Source organism: Setaria viridis, chromosome 2 (assembly GCF_005286985.2).
Source record: "Setaria viridis chromosome 2, Setaria_viridis_v4.0, whole genome shotgun sequence".
NCBI classification, from domain to species: Eukaryota; Viridiplantae; Streptophyta; class Magnoliopsida; order Poales; family Poaceae; genus Setaria; species Setaria viridis.
The window spans coordinates 33,152,248-33,176,669 of record NC_048264.2 but is presented as its reverse complement, the minus strand read 5'-3'; the positions used below and the strand labels follow the sequence as shown (position 1 = coordinate 33,176,669).

Sequence of the window (24,422 nt, the reverse complement as noted above, 5' to 3'; positions counted from 1 at the left end):
CCTCCAAAATGAATGAAGATCTCAACAAGAATTTTGCAATTTTTCAAAACCCTAATAAAGCGGAAACCACCTTGAGCAAGAACTCCAAAATTGTTAATGCTCGCGGGGAACATGTATCCAAGATAGAATTAAGAGGTTCATAGCACAAAAATACACCCTAGGATAAGCACTAACTCGAGCTCAATCAAAGGGAAAAGGAAAATGCCAAGAAAAGAGCTCAAGAACATGAAGAAAAGGTGTGATTTAATGATCCTCGTGAGATGAATGATTCATTACATGATCTAGATTATCTCCCACATGTCCTACCGTCCTAGCACCAAGAATACCAAATAATTTCATGCAAGAACTCAGCCAAAAGGCACGTGTCCACCGGGTCACTCATAACCGCACTAGATCAGTGTAATTGTGGAGAACAAGGAAGTGAGGTTTGCTCAACTGGTTCGGGTTGCAAGCACCTAGGTTCTAGTTTGATTTTCTCCAGCTCAAATTTGGTGACTATTTTCTTTTTAGTGAAAAAACATCTAGGTCCTCCTAGACTGGCTCTCGTTTTAACTGTGGAGAATAGTCACAGAAACATATTTTGTATTCGTTCTAACCATACCCGGAATCGGGTTACAAGTGCGCCGATCGCTTTGCTACGACTTCAAACGTAGCGAGCAGTTTCATGTACTGTACGGTACAGTACTAGTATGACATACACACCTCCATGCACCATGCAGTACAGTACTACCCACCCAACTGAACTGAAGAATGTTGACCATCCTACAGTTGCAGGTGACGACTTACGCGACTCCATCGACACGGCCACAACCACAGCATATAGAAAGTACAACGGGAAGAGATCAGAGCCTCGATCTCTCATCATCGTCCACAGTTGCAGTATAAGAATCACGAGGCCTGGCCTTCCGCGGCGGCCTCAGCCTTCTTCTTGGCCCTGGAGTCGCTCCACTCGCCGTAGGAGTAGGACGCGAGGCCCCAGAGCGAGAGCACCAGCGCCACGCCCTTCTCGCTACTGAACTTCTCGTGCAGGAAGATCACGGCGGCCACCTCCGTGACCGGGATGAACACGGCGATGAGGATGCCCGCGAGCAGCGTGTGCACGCAGAAGATGACCCCCACGGCGCCCAGGAAGAAGCACTGCCACAGCACGGCCGACCACACCAGCACCGTGTAGTACCGGGCCTCCCCTAGCTCGAAGTGCTTCGCCTCCCTTGGGATCGCCTGCAAGCAAGCACAGACAAGGGCAGATTTGCTCAGGCAAAATATGCGGAGCTGAGGTTCAGTGATCACTTCAGAGTTTTTTTGAAGTAAAATCACTTCAGAGTTGATAGAAAATTCCATCTTCATTGAGTGCATCATCATGCAGCCGTGCACAAAAGATAAACAAATAACATAAAGAGAAAGCGGAAAGTGTGCTAACAAAAGCATGAGTTTTTTTTATACTTGTAAAAAATCTCATGCGCCATCCTTTTCAAAAATAACATTAGTGTTAACATTAACAAAAAGCAGTACTATCAGTGTTAATTAAACAAGCTTTATATCAGCTAGGAAGGCGCAAAGTTGAACTGCAAAGTGCTGCGACGGGTGAAACGCTTGCATCTGTCGGGCCCCCAACGATCATTGGTCACCAGAAATCCTTACTCCTGAGCACTGTCGCTCCTTATTGCTCTTGCTTTTTCAGTCATCCTCGTTACCTTTGGCTGGTGGCACTGTGGCACTACCCGGTTAGGTTTTCCTGATGAACTTGCACCTGAGGCCCTGGCGCTAGTGCGTCCTGGTGCCCCGTCCTTTTGTATGCTATCCGCCATTGCTAGTGGAGCAGTACTGCTGTATGCTAGTGTGCTGAGGTGCTGATTCCCCTTTGCTTTGGGGAGGCGAGGACTGGAGGACAACTGTGATGTTGCCCACTCTGCATCCTTTAATTTCTTTTTCTGAAAGTGGTAGTGTACTAGTGTGTGTTTCATTTGTAACCTAGCATGTTTCGCGCAAGATGTCCTTTTGAATATATGCTTCAGAAAATTGCCTAAACAAGATTACGCGAACAAAGGTGTTCCGGAAATTAAAGGAGAGGACGGGAGCAATCTTGTCGTCCTTCATCAGAAAGGATGGATAGGAGGTGTTTGTTTCTTTAGTCCCTCCTAAACTTTCTATCACATCGAATGTTTAGATACTAATTAGGAGTATTAAATAACTAATTATAAAACCAATTGCACAGATAGAGACTAATTTGCGAGATGAATCTATTAAGCCTAATTAGTCCATGATTTGACAATGTGATGCTACAGTAAACATGTGTTAATGATGGATTAATTAGACTTAATAGATTTGTCTCGTGAATTAACCTCAATCTGTGTAATTAGTTTTATAATTAGCTCATATTTAATCCTCCTAATTAGCCTCTGAATATTCAATGTGACATGAATTTTAGTCGGGACTACAATCAAAAATTCGATGGGCAACTCATCACCTGCCAGTCAACTAGGCACTCATTTCTCGGTACAATGCAAACCTAGCATACTCTCAGTTCAGAGTCAAAAGTTGGCCCTGCTTGGGTGACCGGCTGCAGGCCTGCAACCTACCTGAACTTGCCTGTTTTTTCCCCTTTGAGTTGTGTGTTTTAGGCAACAGTAGTTTCTTGAAAAGTTTTTCAACTCGTGTGCGAGTGCCCGGTAAACTCGTGTTGTAGCTGAACATTCTATCGTTCTATTCTTCTCAATACAAAGAGTCAAAAGTTAAAAGCTTCTCTAAGTTTCGACTTTTTACACAAACATATGGCTTTTGTACGCGCGGCGGTACAGAGCATCCAGATCAAAGTACTGAGAAGACACTAGCTATGACATGACCGTGGAAGCATTCAGCGAATGGGCTGATCATATTTGTCTTTCCAGCCATGATCTTTTGTCAGAGATTCGTTCTCGCACACGCACCATCAATAATTGATTCCTTTGGATGAAAATGGACAGGTTCGCGTCCTTTTCTCTCTGGATCTCTCTGGGTCAAGAATTTTACTACTTTAACTGTGATGTAAATCTGCGCGATGAAATTGAATAATGCACGGCACAGACTCGGCAGGCTCTTGTGCGGGCGCCACAGCCACGAGTTCCACGCGCTGCCCCCCTCCTTTCCGCTGTGGGCGAATTGTGCACAATCTTATCGAAGCCGGCAAAAGGGTTCGGCACAATCTTAAGGCCTGATGGTTACTCTACTTGCGAATCCAGGCTGCAAAATCTGGGGTTGGTATTGGTGCCGTTACAGACCGGCTAGTTACGGGCGGGTATTGTATTCCTCACGTCGGTTTCAGATCCAAGTTAGTAGAACAAACCATGCAGACAGTTAAGTCTAATGTTAATCTAATTCGCAATTCAGAGAGGCCTAAATCATTGCAAATGCACACCTAACGTCACCCTAGTTTGGTTGTTTGTTGCTACCGTTTCGTTGGGACTTGGAACTAGATACCGATCGAGGTCGAGGCGTCCAAGTCAAACTCTCGCGGAGTAGGAGCGGAGGCGGGGTGACACGTGGGGAACGCACCTGGAAATCCTTGTTCACGATCATGCCCACGGTGCAGAACGCGGTGGCGAAGAACCCCATCACCAGCTGCATCTCTATCACCAGCGCGTACGTCACGGCGCGCCCGCCGCCGGCGGCGCGCCTGTACGCGAGCTCGACCAGCGGCAGGACCAGGCCGTAGAGCGCGGCGGCGCCGAGCGTGAGGATGAACCCCAGCCAGTACTGGCCCCTGGTGACCCCGGGGGGCCGGTCGGAGGAGACGTGCAGCCCCAGCACGACGGCGCCCACGGTGAGGAGCGCCACGGCGTTCACGGACGCGGCGGTCAGCCGCTGCCGCACGACGAGGAACGCGAAGAGCACCGTGAACGCGAGCTGCGTCGAGATGAGGATCGCGGAGGTGGACACGGGGAGGTACGAGAGCCCGTAGGCGTAGATGAAGTCGTCCACGCCCGTGGCGACGCCGAGGCCCACCGCGGCCAGCAGGATGCGCGGCGGGGTGAGGAGGGCCGGGGCGGCCCGGTCGCGCGCGCGGCGGGCGACGTAAGCCGCCACCACGGGGACCAGCAGCAGCGGCCAGCCGGCGGTCTCGAGCCACGCAGACAGCCACTGACGGTGGCCGCCCTTGCTGAAGTAGAGGCGGCTGAGGAGCGGCCCGCCGATGGCACCCAGCGCGAGCATCCCGCAGTTGAGCGCCACCAGGAGGCGGCGCATCGCCTTGCCGCGCGCGGGCGCCGCGTCCTTGCGCGCTTCCACGTCCATGGCCGTGGCGAGCTGTGGACCGCGTCTGTCTGCACGAGACGCAGTGACGCACACCAGGACGGCTGGCGTGTGGCGTCTGCCTGCCTAGTTGTGGAATCTAGCACGACGGTGGACGCTTTGGATACAACGCTGACGCCGGCAGCGGATGATTTCGCTCCTTCAAGATGTGAGCTGTGTGCACCGCATGCTACTAATATAGTACTTTGTGCAAAGCACGCACGGGAAAGTGGTGTTCTTGTGGCGATGATTGACAGGGTCGTGTTTCTCAAAATTATGTGAAATTTTTTGCCAGATATCTATAGCTAGTAGATACATCCGATAAAAAAACAGGTTTTGTCCTCTTCTCATTCCAGTGTTCAGGTCTCGAATCAACTGGGACCGAATGCAATCTGGCCTTAGTATTAAATTAAAATTATGAACATGTGCACAAAATAGAATATGAATTGAATCATAAATGCCCAGAGACCCAATCTACTCAATGAATACGACTGAATTCATGTTCTATGATTTTGCGCATATTCGTAAGTTAATACGAAGAACAAAATAATTTACTGGACCAACAATCCACCATCTAACTGATCTATTGAACAATATTTTGGCTTAATTTGCTCTTCAAACTATTTCAACTGGTTCCATTCTATCCCCTAAAGATTTATCTTTTTTCTTCGCATATAAATTGAGTTAACTTGAATTTTTGTACGGTGATATATGATTATGAATGATATCATATATTACGAAAGTTCTTTGAGAAGCTTTCAGCATTATTTTCATGTATTTTTGTTTCTCTAGGGTCCTAACGCCGGTGGAAAAGTGAGTATTAGTCCCGGTTGTAAGGGTCATATCTCTCAAATGCTCAACTGGGATTAATTTTTGGAGACAAAAGGGGGTTCTTTAGTCCCGGGTGACCTTTAGTTCCGGTTGGTGTTACCAACAGGAACTAAAAAGTTTTGAAAAAAAAGCACCTGCGCGGCCGCCCGGCCGCCCGCACTGCCTGCCTCGGTCCACCCGCCCTCGCCCGCCCGCCGCGCGCCTTGGCTCCACCCGCCGCCGCCCGTCGCGCCTCCCGCCTCGGCTCCGCCCACCTCCGCCCGCCGCCGCTCGGCCGCCAGCCGCTCGGCCACGCCACCGCCCTACCCTCGGCCCGCTGCCGCTCCTCACTGCCAGTGAGGGGCGAGCAGAGGGGGAAGGGGAGGGGGCGGCAGCGACGGGAGGTGAGGGGAGCGCCGTTGGAGATCTCCAGTGATGAGGAGAGGGAGGAGGATGAGGAAAGGAAAAGAAGCCTGGGAGGAGGAAGAGGATGAGGAGATAAGTGGAGAGGAGAGCCTGGGAGAAGCGGAGAGTGTTGCCTCGAGCCGCGCGATGCCTCCCTTTTATCCCGGTTGGAAATTCCAACCGGGAAAAAGGGAGGGCTTTTGTTCCAATTGGAATTTTCAATCGGGATAAAAGGGTGGGGAGGATAAGGAGATAAGTGGAGAGGAGAGCCTGGGAGAAGCGGAGAGCGCTGCCTTGAGCCGCGCAACGCCCCCCTTTTGTCCGGTTGGAAATTCCAACCGGGACAAAAGCCCTCCCTTTTATCCCGGTTGTAACCGGTAATTCTAACAGGGGCTAAATCTTTTATCCCGGTTGGACCGGTTCGAATTTCCAATCGGGACAAAAGGGGTGGTGTCAGTGCTAGATCTTTACAACCAGGACTAAAACCTCTCCCGTCGGTATCCTTTCGGTGCCTCATTTTTGACCCAGGACTAAAGCCATTTTAGTCCCGGGTCCAATGTTAACCGAGATAAAAGGGGTTGGATGGAAGTCAGTTCTCTACTAGTGTAACTTATGAAAAAAACCATGAAATATTTTTAGCATATTATTTTTAACATAATTCATGGTGCTCGGTCAAAATCTCAAACTTAAAACTCACCTTGTCATGAAGAAGAAAAAAGAGAAATCTCATTAGAAGCATATTTCATCGATTGAAAGAGTTTGAGTGAGTAAATTGAACCAAAATTTTATTTAGAGGTAATGTAAACAAAGTACACGGTTCAGGATAGTAAAATGGATTTCTTTCTCTCTTTTTTTATCGAATATAGTTATTGGCTGAAACCGTTTAGAGATTCCTACCTATTACCATGGGCACCCTTGAATTCTGCTGTCCATTGCTTATCTAAGAAGTGGTTTCATCGGACTCTTTTCTCGACACGCCAACGAACCTTCCTAGAATTATGTATCTTTTGCTCTATTGACAACTCATCAATCTCAAAAGTAAATCCAAGGACAGGACAAGGGTACCCGAACGAGATATCAAAAGTTCCTAGTCAAAGTTTTACTATATATACTAGTAGCAAATAGGAGTGATTGAAGATAAGGAGCGAGCACGCACGAGTCAAAGAATATATCCTAGGACCTTGGCTCTTAGCCCTCGGCGATATGCAGCAATACAGTCAATTTTGGGGTCTCGTCACCTCAGCGCCGGTGGACTGCTGGTAGGCTTGTAGCTTTTGACAGGTACAATTGTTGCAGCCGTCGGAATGGAAATGGCAGTCGACGTCTGATGTTAATCGGTGAGCAGTGAGCACTACCATGCCGCTTTGTATTGTACGGTTCTCCTAGTCGTAGAGCTGGTGCAGCGACGGTACCAGTGATGCGGGCCTGCTCGAGCGTTATAAACCTTGGCCGGATAGGACGCCGGAAAAAAAAAGGCACTTCAAAAATCGTAACTAGAGACCTTGAATAAAAAAATCCTAACCATCTTAATTAAGCTAGCGAACCGGAATGCGAAGCTGCGCGAAGAAGAGAGCCGTCGTGGTCCCGAAGACCGCCGAGAGAGGCTGGCGTTGCGCCCCGGAGGAGCAGAACGGCGCCGGCGAGCACGAGGGGTATTCACGCGGCTGAGAACGTGCGCGCGGGTGCCGCGTGCGAGTGCGACTGGCCCTGAACGGCCGGGCTGTGGCGGTGTCGGTGGCGGACACGAACACAATGGGCCTCGATACTGGGCTTACTCCGCGATTTTCACGCGGAACGGAGCAGGGGAATTGGTGGGCCGGTCTGGATTGCACTAATAGAAAATTCTTTTTTTATAACTTTCTTTTTCAAACCATAGATTTTTTAAAGAAATTAATTGACAGTTAAGCTTAGAAGAACCGTGTCCTCTGCCACTTGCATCCGTATCAAAGCCAGTCCCCGTGAAAGTTTCATGGAGAGTTTCATAAGCATCAATTTTCATGCTGCATCACCAATTTTACTAACTTGGTAAGGTATTTATGAGGAGAGAGGAAGAGTTTCATCATATGTGAGAAGAGTTTCATCCTCATGACACTCAACAGGTACAGTTACCTAGTTTCCAATCTTAATAACTGTGCACTAAGACTGACCAACTAATTCACTTCTCCTTACCAATGGTCCAGTCAAGAGTCAACCGACAATGAGAAGCTTCTCAATAAATAGCGTGACCGTAATATACCGTTTCTATCATTCTATCTATCTCAGACATAGAGGGAGGTCGCAAGTTGGTCATGGCGCCCATGAGTGGAGAATGGCTAAGTGGTGAGAAGGGGTAGCTGAGGACCGCTAGATGGGAAGAAGACGCATGTGACCAATAATAATTCTGTGGTAGTACAGGGCAGATCCATAGTGACTTGGCTAAAACTAGATTCGTCACTAGTACTGTTAAAGAGCATAATTTAGCTTTCATAGCTCTTTTGGAAACAGGAAAAAAGATTTCACCCAGTCCACTTTAAATAACTTTTGTGGGGGGTAGAAATTACATATGGTATTGGACACAACCACATGGCAGATAAGAAGGTATTCTCCTCGGAGTTGATTTAGATGAGCTAGATATAGTAAGTATAGATGAAGGAGATTTTTATGTGAAATTCAGACTGAGAACTAGGAAGGATAACTTTCAATATGTGTTCGTGGCTGTTTATGGGGCAGCACAACCTGAATTCAAAGAGGCTTTCCTTACAGAACTAGTTCATGCCTGTAGCAAGGAAAATTTACCTATTGCGCTTGGGGAGATTTCAATATCATTAGGAACCCAAGTGAAAAAAATAATGAAAGATATGACGAAAAGTGGCCTTTCCTTTTTAATGCTATCATAGATAGCTTAAATATGAAGGAATAGAGATGTCGGGAAGAAAATACACTTGGGCTAATTCTTTAAAGACTCCAACCTATGAAAGATTAGATAGGGTGCTGGTCAGTACGGAATAGGAACAACAATTCCCACTAGCCATGGTGGATGCTTTGAGTAGGGAAATATCAGACCATATACCTTTACTACTTAGCACTGGGCAGGAAAATAGGAGCAGGAAACAACCTATGTTTAAGTTTGAGTTAAGCTGGTTATTAAGGAACGATTTCTTTGAACTACTAGCTGATGTATGGAACAAGGAAAGAAAAGGATCTACTCCACTACAAAAATGGCAAAACAAAATCAGGAGACTAAGACAATTCCTAAAAGGGTGGGCAAAAAATGTGAATGGGGAATATAAAAAAGAAAAACAAGAGCTCCTTAAAAGGGCGGAGAGTTAGACAAAAAAGCAGAATCACAGCTGCTAAGTCAGCAAGAAAGTGATTTAAAACAATGTATCCAAGATAGACTAGTTCAACTTCTGAGAGAAGAAAAGTTCAAGTGATACCAAAGAGCAAAAAACAATAAAATGCTGAAAGGGGATAACAACACAAAATACTTCCATATGATAGCTAATGGCAAGTATAGAAAAACTAGAGTTTTTAGGCTTGAATAGGAAGAGGGGATTATTGAAGAGGAGGAGAACCTTAAAAAGTATATAACAAAATACTATAAAGATTTATTTAGATTCCAAATGAGCAACAACTATTCTACGAATGAGTCCTTAATAGAGGATATTCCTCAAGTAACAAGGGAGGAAAATGAGAGGGGATTATTGAAAAGGAGGAGAACCTTAAAAAGTATATAACAAAATACTATAAAGGTTTATTTAGATTCCAAATGAGCAACAACTGTTCTATGAATGAGTCCTTAATAGAGGATATTCCTCAAGTAACAAGGGAGGAAAATGAGATTTTGACCGAAAAGTTTACAGAAAAAGAAGTTCGAGAAGCCATATTCCAAATGAAGCATAACAAAGCCCCAGGATCTGATGGATTCCCAGTTGAGTTCTATCAGATTTTTTGAGCCTCGTAAAAAATGACCTAATGGCCATGTTTGAGGATTTCCAAAGGGTAAGTTACCATTGTATAGTTTAAATTTTAGGATAATAACATTAATCCCTAAACTCAAGAAGGTCAAGATGATCCAGCAATATAGGCCAATATGTATATTAAATGTTAGCTTTAAAATATTCACAAAGGTGATGGCTAACAGATTTACTCTGGTGGCTAATAAAGTGATAAAACCATCTCAGACTGCCTTCTTACCTGGAAGATACATTATGGAAGGGGTGGTTATACTACATGAGACAATACATGAGTTGTGTAGGAAAAAATAGAATGGGATAATTCTCAAACTGGACTTTCAAAAAGCCTATGATAATGTTAATTGGCCTTTCTTACATAGTTACTGAGGGAAATGTTGGGGTCAAAGTGAATGATGATATTGGATATTTCTTTCAAACAAAGAAAGGGCTAAGACAAGGAGAGCCCCTGTCCCCAGTGTTGTTTAATGTGGTGACTCCCAGTGTTGTTTAATGTGGTGACTGATATGCTAGCAGTTCTAATATCTAGAGCCAGGAGAAAGAGCAAATTGAGGGTCTAGTGCCCCATCTGGTAGATGGAGGATTATCTTATCCAATATGCAGATGACACAATCCTTTTTATGGAAAATGATATAGAATAGGCTAAAAATCTGAAGTTAGTGCTAAGTACATTTGAAAAACTCTCGGGCCTCAAAATCAACTTCCACAAGAGTGAATTGGATCATTTTGGGGAGGCAAAAAACATAGCTAAAGAATATGTGGAGATATGAGTGCAAGGAAGGAATAATGCCTTTTAAATATCTTGGAATTCCTATGTACCACCATAGACTTGCCAATAAGGATTGAAAAATGGTTGAAGTGAGATTTCAGAAACAACTAGCAAGCTGGAAGAGTAAATTATTGTCAGTTAGACGAAGACTGGTGCTAATAAACTCTTTGTCATTTCTAGCTTACCAATATTTTTGATGTCCTTCTTCAGAATACTTAAAGGTATTCTCAAAAGACTGGACTACTACAGGTCTAGATTCTTTTGGCAATGTGATGAACACAAAAAGAAATACAGATTGGCCAAATGGAGTATTCTGTGTGTACCAAAGAGCGTAGGACGACTGATCATATCAAACTTGGAAGTACAAAATAGATGCTTGTTAAGCAAGTGGCTATTTAAACTTCTGAATGAGGAAGGGGTATGGCAAAAATTACTTAGAAGAAAATACCTAAGTAATAAGACTTACTCAAGTGAAGAAGAAAAAGGGAGATTCACAATTTTGGGCTGGACTCATGGAAATAAAGGATCAATTCATGGCAATGGATAGGTTTGAAGTGTATAATGGAAAGAAAACTAGATTCAAGGAAGATGTATGGATTGGAAAGGAAGCTCTCAAGGAGAGATTCCCATCTTTGTTCAACATAGCTAGGAGGAAAGATGACACTGTGGCCAAGGTCTGTGGAGCTGTCCCCCTGAATGTATCATTCAGAAGAGCTCTTACAGGAGACAAATTAAATGATTGGCTAAAATTGGTGGCTGAATTAGTAGATCATGGCTTGGACAATTAGAAAGATAGTGTTGGAACTTAAACAAAAGCAAAGAATTCTCAGTAAAATCCATATAGAGAGCTAATGCAAGCTGAAGGAACTCTCTCCTTGTGTGCAGCATGGAAGTTAAAAATACCATTAAAGATCAAAGTATTCTTATGGTATTTGAAAAAGGGAGTGATCCTAACAAAGAACAATCTTGCAAAGAGAAGATGGCAAGGTAGTACCAAGTGTTGTTTTTGCAACGAAGAAGAGACGGTGCAACACCTATTCTTTGATTGCCACTTAGCAAGACGCATTTGGAGTACAGTTTTCTTTTCATTTGGAATTCAACCGCCTGTTAGTGGTCCTAATATGCTGGTTCTTGGGCTAGAGGTTATCCTCGGAAACATAGAAACCAGATGATTGCAGGGGCTTCTGCCCTGTGTTGGGCTATTTGGTTGAATAGAAATGATGTGTTGTTCAAAGGAACTATCACTAACTCTTTTTTGCAGGTAATTTTCAAAGGGATTTATTGGGCAAGGGTACGGGTGATGCTTTCTAAAGAGGAAGAGAAAATTGATTTGAAGAAAAACTTTAGCCAACTTGAAATCACTGCTTTGGATTTCTTCAATAAATATGGATGGAACTTTAGGAGAAGATTGTTGCCTTAGGCTATCTAGTGTCAGGGCAGATCTTGAAAGGTTTATGTGCTGGTGGTGTGGGTCTTTCTTCAGTTTATCTGGGAAACTGTCTCTAAACTTGGGAGCTTGTCTGTCGTAGTTCGATCCAAAGAAGTTTCAGAGACCTAGTTTAGTCTTGTTTGAACTTTGTTTTGGAACCTGAAGTTTCAGGAGCAGCCTAAGAGCTGTATGTATTGTGTCCAGGTTGTAAGTTGGTGGCTGTAGATATCCATTTGGGGATGATCGAGCCGGGCAATGTTCCTTAATCTTTCTTAATCTAAAAAAATCGTGGGGTGCCGCTAAAGATGAGAGGAGGCAGAAGAGTAATGGAGCTGCGTCTGCACGAGGAGAGGAAAATAATCTGCCGCGATCGGAGGGTAGAAGAAGGCATGTTGGCCGTCCGATTTTGATTGAGGGGACAAGGGACAGTATGATCCTTTGACTGAAAAGATTATTTTGAGAAGCATGTTGTAAGCATCACCCTTTTCGGCCTTTTGGGTACACGTAAAGCCTACGGATCTGCAGCCAGCTACCGCGCGGGAGGCAGCACGCTGTCGGAGGGGCAGGGCTCAGGAGAAGGAGATGTCCCAATCAGGTGAGGTGTGAGTTGTGACCGTCGGACACCGAGCACCCACTTCACTGGGCATCAAACTGCAAGCTTCCTGAAGGATCCTCCAACAAAGAAACCGAACGATTGGACGGATTGATCCTGTAATATTGCTCGATGTGCATGGCCAGGCTAGTGCAGAAGTGAAAGGGGTAGTCGACACGTGGCACGCACATGGAAGTCTTTGTTGACGATCATGCCGACGGTGCAGAACGCGGTGGCGACGAACCCCATCACCAGCTGCATCTCCACCACCAGCGCGTACGTCACGGCGCGCCCGCCGTCCGCGGCGTGCTTGTACGCGAGCTCGACCAGCGGCATGATCAGCCCGTACAGCACCGCGGCGCCGAGGGTGAGCACGAAGCCCAGCCAGTACTGGCCCCTGCTGACGCCCGCGATGCGGTCGGAGGACACGTGCAGGCCCAGCACGACGGCGCCCGCCGTCAGGAGCGCCACGGCGTTCACGGTCGGCGCCGTCAGCCGTTGCCGCACGATGAGGAACGCGAAGAGCACCGTGAAGATGAGCTGTGTCGAGATGAGGATCGCGGAGGTGGAGACGGGTAGGAACTCCAGCCCGTAGGCGTAGAGGAAATTGTCGGCGCCGATGATGAGGCCGATCCCCGCGGCGGCCAGGTGTATGCGCGGCGGGGTGGGCAGGAACCTGGCGCCCCGGTCGCGCGCGCGGCGGCCGGCGTAGGCGGCCGCCACGGCGATCAGCAACAGCGGCCAGCCGGCGGTCTGGAACCACGCGGCCACTGCCGGTGGCCGCCCTTGTTGAAGTAGAGGCGGCTGAGGAGCTGCCCGCCCGTGACGCCGACCCCGAGCATCACGCAGTTGGGCGCCACCAGGAGGCGGTGCATCGCCTTGCTGCGCCCGCGCGCGGGTGGTGAGTCACTTCCCGCTTCCATGTCCATGGTGAAGGTCGTGCTGCGGCGAGCCGTGCCTGTGTGGCTGTGTCTATATATGTGTATGTGCACGAGACGGACAAGATCGAGGATGGCTTGCGTCCGCCTCAGCTCGTGGTAGGTTTGGTCGTTTCGAGCAAGGCAACTAGCACTAGGCAACGGTGATGATGGCACCGGTCAAGGATTTATAATCCCACTCTCTGAAGATGAGGGGCGTAGTGCACAGGACCGTGTGTATTAATTATAATTAGCAACTGTCAAGATCACATCACACAGGGGATGCCACTTGAAGGATGACCTGTACAAATAACGTGGCTAATAGCCTAATAGTGTAATGTTTGCACCTGTTAGAAGTGTCTGGACCATGTACAAGGAGTTTAATTTGGTAGATTACTAGTACATGCACCTATACGATTGTGGGCCAATGATTTGTTGTATGGGATCGCACCTCGACCTCTTTCCTGTCAGTTACTTCATTCATCTTATCTCTAGGCTCATCTACCACAATCGCGAACCATGAACATAGTAGTAACTAGGGTTCCCTAACTCTTGTTGTGCCAAGATCAATCAAATGCAAACGCACGTTTTCACACTTAGCACATGTTAGAGTTCCCAACTGCACGCCTGCTATATAAGAAGGGGTTCTTGATTGGTTAAACCTGGAGCAAGAATAGGCACGGGAGAATAAAACCACACCCCAATCTTACGGATCAAGGAGGGATGTGGAGATTTGAAGACCACCGTCGACCTCTGCAGGATCGGATCACCATCGGTCATCAACACTGACACAATGACATCTCGCGCTAAACGAACTCATCTGCGGTGTCGAGCAGGCACATGAACATCAGTGGCCAAAGCGGCCGGCATCTACATCTCCTCTGGTCAGTTAATTAATTGCTAATTAGTTGCAATTAGGCTAGATGAGATCTTACGGGGATCATGAAATCAGTTCTAATAGAGGTCTTCAGAACGAACATGTCTAAAGATAGGTTCCTCTTGATCATATTCCTCTATTGGATAACATCGAGATATTACTACTGTACTTGAAACTACAATAGAAAGAAAATTTTATGTTCATTGTCTTAGCACCGTTTGTGTCAGTGGGGAATTTTCTTTAAAACGGGACCTCTACACTACTCATAGAAAATCTGGAGGCACTTTTACTAGGCATCAATCTAGCCACATTTTAGTATTGGAGGGGTATCTTATATGGACTTTTATGTGAAATTTCATCTCCAAAAGAGACAGCAATAAATGGATTTTAGAGTCTATTATATATGGTGCTACTCATGCAAAATCTAAAATGATTTTTGTCTGAATTAGTCCACTCTGGCTACAAAGAAAATTCTGTAGATAATGATCGAAGGGGAATTAATCATTATTACAAGTCCAGTCGAAAAGAATAACGACATTTGGTAACATTTGTCAATTCTTCTTCAACGCCATCATTGAATGATTGGATGAGAGAGGTGATAGAGCTGTCAGGTCACAAGTTTACTTTGCTGGGTAGTTCGTATTCTTGTGAGCTTAGAATGGAGCAAAAAATTCCTATATCATGGTGCAAGCCTTTAACTATAAATAAATTTCTCACTACACTCCTTTGCTACTTATACTAGAACATCATTGCATAATGCCAATCAACCTTTTGTTCAAATTTATTTGAACTTTGTTGGTTAGCATGACTTCATTTCTTTGGCAAAATGGGTGATACAAAAAATACAATTTATGCATTGCATTCCGAAGTTTAAAATAAGGCATTTTTGAAGTGAATTAGCTAAGAAGAATTATTTTGGTGCATGGAAAAAAGAAGTAAGTTTAGATGAGCTTGATAAGAATTGGAGTACAATCTGTTGCAACATGTTGATAATTTAGAGCCTAAACACTTCCTAAGAAGAGATTAGGTCGATTACTAGAGGGGAGGACTTTAAATGGTTCCAATGATCTAGAACCACATGCTTAAGGGGCAATGATCTAGAGCCACTGACTGGGATAGTGAAACAAATATATTGGTATACTACTTAGAATATGATCGATGGTAACCAAGAGAAATGTATCACTTATACATCTGATTGTTATTAAAAAAAGACGCAAACGGATGTGATATGCGTGCTAAGGAGGAATGATATCACGACTTCCTTAGGATATCTAAGTCACCACTAGTTGGTTCAACTCCAATATTTTACCCCACGAAATCAATTATATATGCAGGGAAGTGACCTACACTCAAATCACATTACTTGACACAAGAAACCGTAACCAAATCGTACTTTTGTGCACAAGCCCCCAATGGTCTAGGAGTATGGGACCATGTCATTTTAGGTTAATTTTGTTATAATGCTATAGGTGTGGATAATTTGGAAGAAGGTATTTAAGCTCTTTGGGTTAATTTCGTCATAATAGCAGAACTAATAACTTATAAGTAACTATTCGGGTATTTTTATTAGTCTTTTCATAGAGGTACGTATAGGTGGGTATTAATCAAAATCAAGCATATATTGGGGTAGTTGGCTTAATTTTTCATAATAGCAAAGCTGATCATGTAGAACATGTTAGATCAAATAGCTTTTGTTGTCAATGGTAATTAAGTCTATCAAATTAAAAAAATATGATGTTTGGCTCTTTTGTGAATTTTAAGGATTTCTTTTTATTTGAGTGCATCTTTGACCTAAGTTTGGGATATTTGTATATCCCTAAATTTGAAGTTATGGCAACTCATGAATCTCAAAGCAAATTCAACCACATCCAAACGAAACCTTGAAAATTTGTAAGTACTACTACTTGGTTGTAATTTGGTGACACTTCCCCCTTCGCTTTCTAATATTCCCTTTGTTCTAAATTGTAGGTTGTTTTAGCTTTTTTAGTTCATAGATATTATTATGCATCGAGATAGTCTAGGTGCATAATAATATCTATGAACCTAGAAAAGTCAAAATGACCTACAATTTAGAACGGAGGGAGTATGTAGTAGGAGTGTCAATCCCTCCTTTTTCATGAAATAAAAGTATTTGAAATATCCAAGTGAAGCAGATAAGACGCAGCCTATGCTCTTGGCTCTCCGCGGATCCAGCGTTCCAGCCGAGTGTGGTGTCGTTAACCGATGGTGGACGTCTTGAATGACATGTCGTCTTCAGGTGTTAATGGAGCTATCGCAATGCGCGGTGTGGATGTCGACCGGCCAGAGGCGTAAGACCAACCGTGCACGGCCGATTTTCTCCGTTTTCCGTTCTCCTGATGTGTGTGGTCACAGTACGGAAGCAGTGGCCAGTGAGTATTATCTGCTGGGAGCACACACTGGGGCATTGTAAACAAGTGGCTCGGCCGAACGTCGTCAGAGAAAATGCATGCCAGATGCTGACGATCACAGGCCCATCTTACAAAGGAGTACAATAGCCAATCGGCCTGTTGAAAGCCCAACCACAGGACTATCAGCAGCTCGGTAGATCAGATGCAAAAACGCAATCAGTGGGAAGGACGAAGGAGCGAGTGAAGGACTGTCCATAGGTGGACGCACCGACCGAGCCGCGCAAGAAGGGAAACGGCGTGCGTGCTCGTGTTAATGGCAGACTGCACTAAGTCAGAAATGATTTGTGCTGGCACGTCGAAATTAACGTGTTAGCGGATGAAATTTTTTTTGAGGAAACAGGAGGGATGCAAGCCCCCTACTGGTTATATATTAAAAAAAGTTGTAGAAGTAATACAAATTAAAATAAAAAATATCAAAAAAGGAAGGAAAAGGAAACAAGATTAAGAAGATGGGGAGGGAAAGAAAACATTGTACCCCTGCTAAAGGGGGGTAAACACTTGAAGCCAAATTTCCATTTGTTGTAGATTTCTTAGTTTTGCTCTCAGCAATATGTCTTTGAATTCAGAGATGAATTTGTTTGTGCATATCCTTGGAGTTGGTTCCAAGTTGTTGAATAACCAACCATTTCTTGTTGTCCAGATACTCCATGCCATCAAAGTAATGATTTCCATGTAGAAGGGTACCTGTAATTTATCTTTTATTTGTGAGATGATGTTCGTAGTCGTTCTTGTCGAGATATAAGTTACCCTTATGCTGTTCCAGCAGGCTTTGGCAAATCTACAGCAAAAGAAGAGGTGTTTAACTGTTTCTCTTTTCTGCCAAATACACAATTCGCAGGTGTGTGCCTCCAGTTGCATGTGTCTTCTCCCCAATAGATCCCTTGTGCTCAGTTGATCTTTGAGTAGCAACCAGAAGAATATTTTGTGTTTTTTTCTGGCATTTTGACCTCCATAACCAATTAAAGCTTGGATGTACAACTCGTTGGCCAATGATTGTTTTATAGGCTTTCTGTGTCGAAAAATTCGTTGTTCCCCATATATAAGACCAAATATCATTGCTTTCAGCTGGCATGCTTCGATCAATGAATTGTTGCAGGTCTAAGAATTGGCTATGAGCTTCTGCAGAAAGAGGAAGGTTGAAGTTTTGAATGAAAGGTGTCCGTCTAGTTGCTGCCTTGTATGTGCTATTAGTTTCTTTGGCAAATGAAAACAGCTCTGGGTATGCTTGGCTTGGTATTATTCCATTCTAGAGATCATGCCAGAAAAAAACTGTTGATCCATCAGCTATCGTAGCCGAAGTAATGCCCTTGAATTTATCAAGAGTCTTAAGAACATCCTTCCACCCGAAAGATCCTTTAGGTTGTGTACCTGGTAATGTACCATTATTATAGTAGCTGTTCCAGAGCAAATTGACCCATGGAGTATCTGCCTTTGTGTAAAATTTGTGCAGAAATTTCATTAGGAGTGCCTCATTGTGTGCATTGATGCTGATAATTCCAAGACCCCCACAATCCTTAGGTACACACACCATTGGCCATGCTGCTTTTGAAGGCTTTCTAGAACTAGGGTCCGCCCCCCTCCATAAGCAGTATTTTCTGAATTTATCTATTTGTTTTACCACACCTTTATGCAGTCTGATGGTGGAGATGTAGAACACAGCCGACGATGATAACACTGAATTGACCATTTCCAGCTTTCCCCCTTGACTTAGGAACATTGACATCGAGTTTAATCTCCCTTCAATTCTCTGTAATAGCGGTATGAAGTGTTCAATGTTTGGCTTGGCCGTTCCCAAGGGAAATCCTAAGTAAGTGAATGGCAGTGTACTATGTTGGCACTCAAAGATGTTTGCTAGATTGGCTAATCTTTCATTTGTGATATTCAGGGGCATCATTGTCGATTTCCCATGATTAACCCTCAAACCCGTTGACAAGGCAAATATATGCAAGATTTCTTTCAATTTCAATAGTTGCCTGGGACAAGCTTCCATGAAAAGCAGAGTGTCATCAGCATATTGCACTATTGGAAAATCTTCTCCTGCTCCATGTGGTATGGGAAGTTTGAAATTTCCTAAGTCTTTTTCATGATTCACTATGGTTTGAAGTAAATCGGCTGCCAAAACGAAAAGGAGAGGAGATACAGGATCTCCTTACCTTACTCCCCCTTTGCAGTGGAACACTCTCCCTGGAACTCCATTTAGCAAGACTGAAGAGGTTCCTGTTCCTAGAATGTCTTGGATCCAATTCAACCATCTGGGCCCAAAGCCTTTTTGCTTTAGTACTTCCAATATAGCCCTGTGCTCAATTCTATCAAAAGCCTTCTCAAAATCCAGTTTGAGGATGATTAGCTCCCTTTTAGACCTTTTGCAGATGTGTAAGTATTCGTAAGTCCATGCTAGACAGTCCTGAATGCTCCTAGTTTTGATGAATCCATATTGGTTTTGGTGAATCAGACCCATGATCACCTGTTGCAGCCTTGTCGTCAGAAGTTTAGTGATTATCTTTAGGGTCGAATTGAGAAGGGAAATGGGCCTGTAATCTCCCACATCCATCGGGCTTTGTTAGCGGACGAAATTAGCACCCGTTAGCATAAAAGTGATCGGGATCGCCGGGTTTAGTACCCACTAGCACAGTGGGCTCTGTGCTGGCGGGCGCTTAGGTAGCCCGTCAGCACAGAGCCCACTACACCCCCCTTATCTTATCTCCGGGCCTCCCATCCTTATCTTCATTTTATCGTATCTCCTAGCCTCCCACCCTTATCTCCAGGAGCCAGCGGGAGGGGCGGGCGGTGGGGCGGCTTCGGCGGGCGGTGGGCGGACGGCGGCGTGGCTTCAGCGGGCGGTGGTGGCTTCGGCGGGCACAGTGGGCGCGGCTTCAGCGGCGGCGGCTTCGGCGGCGGGCAGGCTTCGACGGGCGGCAGCTTTGGTGGGAGCGGTGGGGCGACTAGCTTTGTCATCTTCAGCGTGCGCGGTGGTTGTTGCCGAAGCAAAGATGGTCGTCTTCGGCAGGCGACGACGGTCGGTGGGGCGGGCGACGGTCGGCAACGACCTGATTGCGACGGGTATGCTTTTTTTAATTGAAAAATCAACTGTGCTGGTGGGTGATATAACTGCCCGCTAGCACAGAAAGCCTCTGTGCTGGCGGGTGGCTAACGTCACCCGCCAGCACGGAACGATCTGAGCACCCAGTAGCACATAGCGTCATTTGTGCTGGCTTAAAGTTGCTAACGGGTACTCGATCTACCATCACTGAACCTTTTAGCCGCCAACGCAAACCTTCTACGGCCTGGCGCTGGCAGTACGGCGATGCCGCATGCAGTGCCAACTCCTTCCCGGCTGTGTCAGGCCGGCGACTCGATCTGTAGCCACGAGGCCACGACGGGTCGACGGCACTCGCCATCACGCGGACCGCGTGGGTTTAACCATTTAATGGGCGGTGCTACTATTATTGGATGCGGTGCAGAGTAGAGTAGGTAGTAGGCAGGCTCTCATCCCAATATTCCATGGCGTTGGAGGGAGTTCCGCAGTTGTCATTGGGCTTTGACTGGTGTCAGTGTCAAGCAGAAGTGCAGAAAACACATTTTTTTTTATTAAGGGGGCGTGGAGCCGTGCACATCGATCGGCAGCTACTCTAGTATACAGAGGCTAGCCGAGTCCCAACACGCATGCAGTGTGACCGTATGGGACTGAACACCAACACCGAGCACTCACTCCACTGGGCAACTAACTGCACTGCAGTCTGCAGTTGCTCTTAGAATCGACAACTCCACGTTATCGAGCACAGAACGGATCGACCGGATCCTCTCGAAAAGAAAGAAAGGAACGAATCGACTATCGATAGGATGCCTGGAGGGACTGATCGCTCCACACGCTATGCACTGTGTGCTCCTCGTCACATTCCAACAACATATATGGTATTGCTAGCTCAATCAACGTGTGCATTTGCGAGCGGCTAGCGGAGAACGAAGAAGTAGCACGTAGGCGTAGGCATAGGCATACGCAACAGTGGCGACACGTGTGGCACGTACCTGGAAGTCCTTGTTGACGACCATGCCGGCGGTGCAGAACGCGGTGGCGACGAACCCGATGACCAGCTGCAGCTCCACGGCCACCGCGTACGTCAGGGCGCGGCCGCCGCCCGCGGCGCACCTGTACGCGAGCTCGACCAGCGGCATGAAGACCCCGTACAGCACCGCGGCGCCGAGGGTGAGCGCGAAGCCCAGCCAGTACTGGCCCCTGGTGACCCCCGCGGGGCGGTCGGAGGAGACGTGCAGCCCCAGCACGACGGCGCCCACCGTCAGCAGCGCCACAGCGTTCATGGTCGGCGCCGTCAGCCGCTGCCCCACGAGGAGGAACGCGAAGAGCACCGTGAACACCAGCTGCGTCGAGATGAGGATCGCGGAGGTGGAGACGGGCAGGAACTTGAGCCCCCAGGCGTAGAGGAAGTCGTCGGCGCCCGTGATGAGGCCGAGCCCGGCGGCGGCGAGGAGGACGCGCGGCGGGCAGAGAAGGACTGGAGCGCCCCGGTCGCGCGCGCGGCGGCTGGCGTAGGAGCCCGCCACCGGGATCAGCAGCAGTGGCCAGCCGGCGGTCTGGAGCCACGCGGAGAGCCACTGCCGGTGGCCACCGTTGTTGTAGTAGAGGCGGCTGAGGAGCTGCCCGCCCGTTATGCCCACGCCGAGCAGCACGCAGTTGAGCGCCATCAGGAGGCGCCGCATCGTCGTCGACTTGCTGCGCGCCGGCGGCGAGTGGTTGCGGGCTTCCAAGTCCATACCTGCGGTCGTGCTGCGGCGGCCGTGCCTGTGCCTGGTGTCAGCCTCGTGGTAGCCTGGTAGGTTTGAAAGCTACTAATAGCAGCCTACCACTACGCTGTGGACTTTGGATGCAACGGTGACGCTGGCCCAGGATAGTTTCGCTCTTCAAAGACACGTGCCTCTTAAAGGAGAGATCACAGGAGCGGATCGATCATTGGAGGGAGGACCGAGGAGACGTGGCACGGATCACGTATCACGGATCCACCGATCCAGGATGGCTGATGCATGAGTGGGAGTGTTGGGCCTCTCTGTAATTTAATAGACTAAACTTCGTATTTGATGGACTGACTAAAGAAAAAAGGGACTAAACTTCCTTTAGTCATGAACTAAGTTTAGTCCCTTGCTTCCCGTGACTAAAGGATATTAAATGAGTTGAACAATGATCAACTTACTCCTAATTATTGCTGCTCCTGACTTTTTCCTTCTCTGCCTTCCCACGCAAGCATGCATAGCACACGCGCGAGCAGCGGCGCGGGGGTACGGAGACAGTGCAGGGGCAGGACGGTGGCCCAGCAAGCGGCCGGCGGGCCAGGGCGGCGAGGGCCGACGGCGGGGTGGGTCGCTAGGGGATGGGTGCCGGGCGGGAGGGAGAAGCGACGGCCGGGTGGCCGAGGGCGGGGGAGCGGGCTGGCAGCGGGCAAGTGGTCGAGGGCGGCGGGGGCCGGCGTCGGGACGGGGGGAGCTGGTCACGGATGGACTTTAATGAGGAGTAATGTCCAGGATACCTTTTAGTTCGCATAAGCAACCCATTAAGAATTAAAAGGCTAAACTGAAAGTTTAGCAACTTTTAATCACCCTGTTTGACATTTTAGGGACTAAAAGGAACTAAACTTTAGTCCCAAACCCCTAAAGTTTAGCAAGGCCAAACCGGCTTAAGACTAAAGGGCTAATTTTACATTTACGGGCTTGAGTGATCATGTCATCACGACCAAGTAACTCACGTGATCATGTAGTATTTTATTAACTACTACTGCCACTACGTGTGTGGACTACAGTAGTAGGCTTGTCAATCAAAATTTACGCGGACAAAATGTCTGTGTATGAAATACCTAATCTTTTTAGTATTTTTCATTTATTTTGATAGGTTTTTCGAGTTAATGTTTGTAGTTTTGTTGTAACACACATTATTAATAAGATTACAATTTAAGGAATATTATTAGAGAGGCTATCCACATCACGCGATCCACATAATCAACACAGTATATTGTTAGACTATTAGATGTGCGCAGCGGACGCACGGTACCTTCTAGCTTTCTCCACATTATAATATGTCCCCGTACCTGCCACGCACATGAACTCAAACATGGTTCTCAGTTGTTCAAATATACGGAGTATGCGTGATCTCCTCATGAAGTGTCAATTAATGATAGCATAATCATCAAATTTGATGAATCCGAGTGAAGAAAAACTGTTTTTTTTACTTAAGTCGTGGTGCATTTAAATTGTTATCGGTAGAATGGTTTTTTTGTCCCCGTATCAAATGCTTTGGATGTGTACTAAAATACTTTGATTTGGAAGGGTTTTCGTAATTGTTTCAGTAGATCTTTTGTGGACTATAATATTACAATTTCTATTGTAGCTTCAGTATTAACAGAAATTACAATATATGTCACGCTCTGAAATTTTTGGATTTTAGGATGTGATTAGAAATTATAATTAAATAACAATTTTCTCATAATTTTAAAATTTTTCCCAACATTTATTTTCTTGACAGGTAATTTAGTATAGGAAAAAAATAATTGGTTGTTTTTCTGAATTAAATAAAGTGGTTGTGTGTTGCATTCATGCTGGTGCATTCTGATATTTCTTGAGTGCAAAAGTTTTTAAGAGGGTGTTTGGATATGAGGTGATAAACTTTAGCAGGGTCACATCGGATGTTCGGATGCTAATTAGGAGGATTAAACATGAGTTAATTACAAAACTAATTGCACAGATGGAGTCTAATTCATGAGACGAATCTATTAAGACTAATTAATCCATCATTAGCAAATGGTTACTGTAGCACCACATTGTCAAATCATGGACTAATTAGGTTTAATAGATTCGTCTCGCGAATTAGACTCCATCTGTGCAGTTAGTTTGTAATTAGACTATATTTAATACTCCTAATTAGTATCAAACATCCGATGTGACAGGTGCTAAAGTTTAGCATAGAGAGCCAAACAGGCCCTAAAATGCGTTTATGCATCTTTCAAAAAAACAATTGGTATTGTTTTTCTGAATTAAATAAAGTGGTTGTGTGTTGCATTTATGCTGGTGCATTTTGATGTTCTTGAGTTAAAATTTTTAAAATGCGTTTATGCGTCTTTTAGACTTTTTTGAGAATTTATTCTCATGTTTCTAGAGCTTAATCCAAATTTTGGAAGATTCTAGATTCCTTTCCATGAGCTCCAAACATTTTATTTGGATTCATCATGTCCCAAACTATCTTTGAGTCGCAGTACTCCCGGAGCCCATATGCGCCATGGCCGAACCTCTTCGGGCTTATGCAATTTGGCCCCCAAGGAACTGTAATTTCTACGAATTCTTTGAGTCTATGCTCTTCTACAGCTGAAAGCCATATATTCTTACAAATCAGACCCAAGCCATGCTCAATTTCCTTGCTCTCTCTCCCGGCCCATTCTTTTCTTTATTTCAACCCGATGCCAGCAGCCCAGATAACTCTAACATGAATGGTGCTGTGTCCAGTTGCCAGGCTAGGCCTGCTTGCAATCAGCTTGCCTCCTCCGCAAGACGAAGATCCAACTCGAGGTCGACTCGGACTCCAACACAGCCACACCTTCGATTGGAGTTGTGCACGTCCAAGCCGGCCCAAAACGGTGTATTGTCCAGCCACGTCATCCTCTCCTTTTACCCAGTTTTGCACGGCAATAACCTGTGCCCTAGCTCAGTACCTCCAATCCCTAAGCTGCCGCCGCCGCCGTCGTGTCAAACTCTGTACCCAAATCCTTCACGCCCTGATGCCTGAGCTCCAAACCGTCGCTGCAAGAAGCCCGTCACGAAGGCCATCCCGAGGTCACCGTTACCGAGTTGCTGCTGGAGGAACACGTACGTCCAAGCTGAAGGTCAAACAGCAACCGTCCTCATCGAGATTGGTCTCAAGCCGTCGCGTTCGTCGCCGTCGTTCATCGTTTGCCTTAGGTGAGAACACCAGCACGTTGCC

General features: G+C 46.2%; 1 protein-coding gene and 1 pseudogene across 2 annotated transcripts; both read right to left on the bottom strand.

Annotated features, from left to right (window-relative positions):
- Nucleotides 1–562: 562 nt before the first annotated feature.
- Nucleotides 563–21,343, bottom strand: LOC117844913 (purine permease 3). 2 transcript variants are annotated; one of them, XM_034725762.2, is made up of 2 exons: nt 20,474–21,343; nt 563–1,221 (listed from the first exon to the last, which is right to left on the bottom strand). In XM_034725762.2, exons 1-2 carry the CDS (start codon nt 21,215–21,217, stop codon nt 889–891), a joined length of 1,077 nt encoding a protein of 358 aa, XP_034581653.1. In that variant the 5' UTR covers nt 21,218–21,343; the 3' UTR covers nt 563–888. The 2 variants fall into 2 exon arrangements, with proteins under 2 accessions (XP_034581653.1, XP_034581654.1); XM_034725763.2 differs by lacking the exon at nt 20,474–21,343 and adding an exon at nt 3,532–4,463.
- Nucleotides 5,479–20,463, bottom strand: LOC117844914 (purine permease 2-like; annotated as a pseudogene).
- Nucleotides 21,344–24,422: the final 3,079 nt, after the last annotated feature.

Coding starts and splice junctions, on each gene's coding strand:
- LOC117844913 (XM_034725762.2), bottom strand. CDS start 21,217: ATGGACTTGGAAGCCCGCAACCACTCGCCGCCGGCGCGCAGCAAGTCG. Junction 1,222..20,473: donor TCGTCAACAAGGACTTCCAG/GTACGTGCCACA, acceptor GCTTGCTTGCAG/GCGATCCCAAGGGAGGCGAA.